Here is a 5,000-nt window from a genome sequence, read left to right on the forward strand (position 1 = left end):
TGACTCACTTTTAAAGCTTTATCCGTGTACTGATATGTAGAAACTTTGTTGAGGCAGGGAGATAACTCATACAGGTAGCCCGACCGCATTCCACTGACAAAGCAACACACACTAGTCCGACTGGAGTGTCTGGTCGACGTCATTCGGTCTGTGCCCATCGACATGTGAATTAAGTCACTTGGACCTGGCAATGATACAATAGAGAAATAATGTAACTTAAACGTGAGCTTGTTTATAGTGCAATATCCACTAAACGTGCAGCTATGTGGTCTAGTGGAATGACACTTGCTTTCAGTTTCAGATTGGAAGACCCTGGGTTCGAGCCTCACTCGGCGCATAGTTGAGTCCTTGGAAAAGGCTCTTTACTCACATTCTCTCACCGTACTCAGGTGTAAAATGAGTACCTAACCGTTAACAGCATTGTCCCTGTCGGAAAAATAAATTGTAATATCGCCTAACAGGCATCGGGTCTCTTTCTACATGTTACATGTTGCTGATGATCAGGGACGCTTTGTAAAGCGCTTTTTTTTAAAGGCGATATTACAATTTTTTCCAACAGAGACAATACTGTTAACGGTCAGGTACTCATTTTGCACCTGAGTATGATGAGAAAATGTTAGCCATTTCCAAGGACTCAACTATGTGAGGCTCGAAATCAGGACCTTCTGATCTGTCAAACCACAAAATCACATCACCGCACACAAGACCACAAAGCCGCACATATTTATATATACTTATATGTATAACAAAGCTTGATAAGCAGTGTCTCATACAGATTACGACTCGTCAGTTACATTTCATCAAACAGATAGTTGACATAACATGCGCAAAAGGAATGAGTCACAAATAGATAAACAACGTGTTCAATATCAACATTAGATTTTTTTAATTGTGTGCGATGAAATTGCAAGAATTGCAAGAGAAAATTGCAGTTGTAATAACAAAAAGGTACAGTCTATTCCGTATAATCATGGAATCAGCGAAAAATGTAGGGATTAACCGAAGTTCAGTTTCCTGTCCATTTTTGCAACAACATATATGGTAAACTCAAAGCAGTTATTGTAAACATTGTTTTAGTCCACCACAGTCTGAGCAATCTGATTGAAACAAAAACCATACGGCCTCCCTGTGTAGATTTTGACAAGAAAAAGCAGCTTTGATGCAAGCCAACATCTTATTCAGATTGGATTAACTTTCACTCCTTTGTTCTCAACATTTGCAAGAGTCAAAGATTAGCCAAGATGAGAGACAATAAGCTCTCACCAAACCCATTGGTCACAATGCACAGTTGTCAATCCCAAAACAAAGAATATCACTCAGTCTCTCCTTACAACTGTCATTACCTGTCTGTTGTCTAGACTACGCCCAGTACCCTAGTCTCCTAGCTAATGGTCACTGATGACCTCACAAACCCGTAGTGCAATGCCCCGCCCTCTTTTGTGTCTAAAAGAGTGGTGACACACTACTGTAGCATTAAACCCCACCCACTCTCGATTCTTAAAACTGTCATGATTCACCCATGATTAAATTTAATCATGAGGTTTTTTGATTGCTTTCTTAAATGTGTAAATTTTTGAGGTTAAAAATTTTTGCGATTAGCCAAAGTTTGATGCAATTAACCAGTGACTTTTATATAGAAATAATTCTGTTTCTTGGGAAATGTTGCGATTAACCGATTTGCAATTATCCGGATTGGACTGTACTAAGAAAGTAAACAAAATAAACTAACCAGGTACATATGAAGGGATTAACAGCACCCTCCTCCACTCTTCTTTCTCAGAGCTGTCACTAAGGTAGAGAATCGTCTCGGCTTGGACTCCCGAGCTTGATTTGATTTTTCCACCTGGAGACAAACCATTCAAAGAAGAGTATACTTATTTCTTCCAAATCCATTTGAATTGAGAATAAATAATAATGTGAAATTGATTGTAAGCTTCAATTTAATTACAAAAACAGATCAAATGAACATTTTGGTTTCCCCTTTATCAACAAAACAGGATGAATGAAACACCACAGATGAATGAAATAATGTCACATTATTGGATATTGTGCTATATAAAGCTCAAGTTAGTTACAATGGCTAACTAGGATAACATTCCTTTCACTACCTTATCCATGGCATTACATTTCTTTTTGATATGTCAAACAAGAATCATATTATTCGTATCTTAATGAATTCAATTCTTTGAGGACCAATTTCTTAAATTAGTCAAATAAGCTAGTGTATTTTGTTTTTCTTTTTTGTTTCAATTTTAATGCTATTCCAAATGTTAACTATATGATGAACTAAAGAATTTTATTTTAATTTAGTTTTACACTTTTTTTTTTTTTTTTGATATTAAAAAAAATAAAATTTTATTACGTAAAGGTCCGCAGAGCATAATTAATGTGGATGTTTCGTTATGTATTTATTATTATTTCTTTATTTACACATAAATCTTAAATTTTTCACCTTTTGTAAAATTGCTACCTGGTCTATATTTGCTTTTGTTTTTTTGTTTTTTAATCCAAGCCATTTACTTTCAATCATCAAATTTGGCCATAATTTACCTGAAAAATCTGACAAGACAGGAGGGCTGACAGTCTGGAAGTGGTGATGGCATTGACTCCGTCCTCGGTCTGTGTGCAACCCAGGGAGACAACTCACATTGCCAGATGTCCTGGCTTGACTGAAATTCCACTCGACAAAGTTTTCATCGTCGTCCACAGGCAGTGTTGGCTTGTCTGTCAATGTGTGGTGAGTGGTGGATCGGGGTGGTTAATGACAGTTTGTCTGCGACCAACTAAAGAGAGAGAAAAAAAAATTATTCTTAAGTTTTTTAGTGAATATTAGATATTAGAATATTAGACTTAATATTCACTAATGTAAATGTTGCTGCTCGAAGCTCGAAGAAATAGATAATAATGTGAAATTGAATCTAAGCTTCAATTTAATTACAAAAACAAATCAAATGAACGTTTCAGGTTTACCCTTTATCAACAAAAAAGGATGAATTCATCCTGTTTTGTTGATAAAGGAGAAACCCGAAACGTTCAGTTGATATGTTTTCGTAATTAAATTGAAGCTTAGATTCAATTTCACATTATTATCTATTTCTTCGAGCTTCGAGCAGCAACATTTACAATAGTGAATATTAAGTTGCTAGAAGCTGTGGACATTAAAAAGTAATATACAAAAAATGATTATAACAGTAACAGCTTCAAATAAAAAAGAGCAAATTACTGAACAAGCAACGATTCGAGTTCAAAACCCTTCTTCAAACAATAACAAAAATGGTTAAAATAATGTTACTTTATGTAAAATCCAGATAGACAGAAAGAGAGAGAGAGAGAGAGGGAGAGAGAGAGAGAGAGAAAGAGAGAGAGAGAGAGAGAGAGAGAGAGAGAGAGAGAGAGAGAGAGAGAGAGAGAGAGAGAGAGAGAGAGAAGTTCTCGGTTTTTGTAAGTTAGTTTAAATGGCTTGTCAAGTCTTTTACTGACCATATTGGAAAGGCTCAAGCCTTTGAGAGATTGAAAAGAAAAAAATCACTAATCAAAAATATATCAAAAACGTGCAGAGTTGACATTTTTGATTTTCAATATTATTAATTTATTTCTATGAATTCCCTTTAATCCGAATTTCAAGTAAAAAATCTGTTTGGACTCAAGAAAGATGTTTCTATCAATTATCTCTTTAAAATGAAAAATAAATTTAATGAAATGTAGTTCTAAAAGATGATATGACCATTTCTTATAAAAATGACAATGACAACATCAGTTTCCTTTTAAAAATTTAGTTAAACAAACCCAAATCTAGAGGAAAAATATGAATCTGGAGGAAAAAATGAATTTTAAAATAAAGTATCGAATCTGAAGGAAAAAAAAAACAAATCTGTAATTTTTTAAAAACAGAATCTGAAGGGAAAAACTTGAATCTCTAAGAAAAAGAATCCAAAGGAAAAAATCAAAGCCGGGGAAACATATCTGAAGGGAAAAAAAAAGAAAATGGAGGTAAAAACCTGCATCTATAGGAAAAAAACTGAATCTGAAAAAGAAACAACTGAATATGGAAGAGGATAAAAATCAAATTTGGCTCATAAAATATTTGAATATATCAATAAAATCTGTATTAGCGTCACGATCTGCATGCAGATATCTGTTGAGACTTCATTCACCACAACCAAATCACTGTACAAACCTATGGAAAGATCTTTATTCGATTCAGCCTTGTAAGAGTTCAGGCTCTTCTGCCTGAATCGTATATTTTCCTTCACAGTGTCCATACCACTGATTTCATCTTCCACAAAAAATATATCGGCATCTGTGGATACAGATTTTGGTGATGTGCTGTATGGTGTATCGGATCCCAAAATAGTGCCCTCTTTCAAAGACCCTCTTATGCTTCCAGAATCTTGAGATGGCATTGGGGAAGCTACGGATCGTCTCAAACTTTTCCTATCAAACCCTTCATCATATCTGAAGAAAGAGAAATGAGAAAAAAAGAAGAAAAAAAATGTCCACCAATATGTATAATGGGGGTCTCGACAGCTCAGTTGGTAGAGCATTCACTTCACGAGTAAAGGGACTGAGATTAATTCCAGGTGCATTCGATATTTTTTTCTGACCTCCCTGTCCACCCAGCAGTGATTGGGTAGCTGGGTCTTTTAGATCTGGCAGAAAGTACTTTGCAATAGACCAGAGTCCTATCTAAAGGGTAGCATGCAATTGCTTTTGTTTCACACTATTCACTATAGAAACTGGGAAAAACTCAGGCTCCATGAGCCTCATGGCTCTGAAGGACTACTTCTACTAATATGCTATGGAATGCCTCAACTTTATATATCAAAATCGTCATATCTAAAACATTTATATGGCACAATATGCATTATACATTCTCAAAGTGCTTTACAAAAGTTCCCTAACAGACAGCAAAACTTAGCATGAAGGATGAGACATGGCCCTTATAAGGCGTAATTACAATCTTTTTAAACAAAGACAACGATGTTAATAGCCAGGTACTC

At 35.2% G+C, this 5,000-nt stretch overlaps 2 protein-coding genes across 2 annotated transcripts in view; both read right to left on the reverse strand.

The window, feature by feature from the left end:
• LOC144970523 (BLOC-2 complex member HPS3-like) overlaps window positions 1–2,758 on the reverse strand; it is a gene marked incomplete at both ends in the record, with an annotated part of 12,138 nt that extends 9,380 nt beyond the window's left edge. The window contains 3 exon segments of the mRNA XM_078910255.1: window positions 9–184; window positions 1,730–1,843; window positions 2,551–2,758. Of these exon segments, the coding sequence (XP_078766381.1) occupies window positions 9–184; window positions 1,730–1,843; window positions 2,551–2,758 (498 nt within the window).
• LOC144971765 (uncharacterized) overlaps window positions 1–5,000 on the reverse strand; it is a 73,328-nt gene that overhangs the window by 60,601 nt on the left and 7,727 nt on the right. The window contains 1 exon segment of the mRNA XM_078912838.1: window positions 4,178–4,455. Coding sequence (XP_078768964.1) covers window positions 4,178–4,455 — 278 coding nt within the window.

This window comes from Berghia stephanieae, chromosome 4, assembly GCF_034508935.2.
Source record: "Berghia stephanieae isolate SIO BIC M18660-M18661 chromosome 4, UCSD_Bste_1.3, whole genome shotgun sequence".
Lineage (NCBI taxonomy): Eukaryota > Metazoa > Mollusca > Gastropoda > Nudibranchia > Aeolidiidae > Berghia > Berghia stephanieae.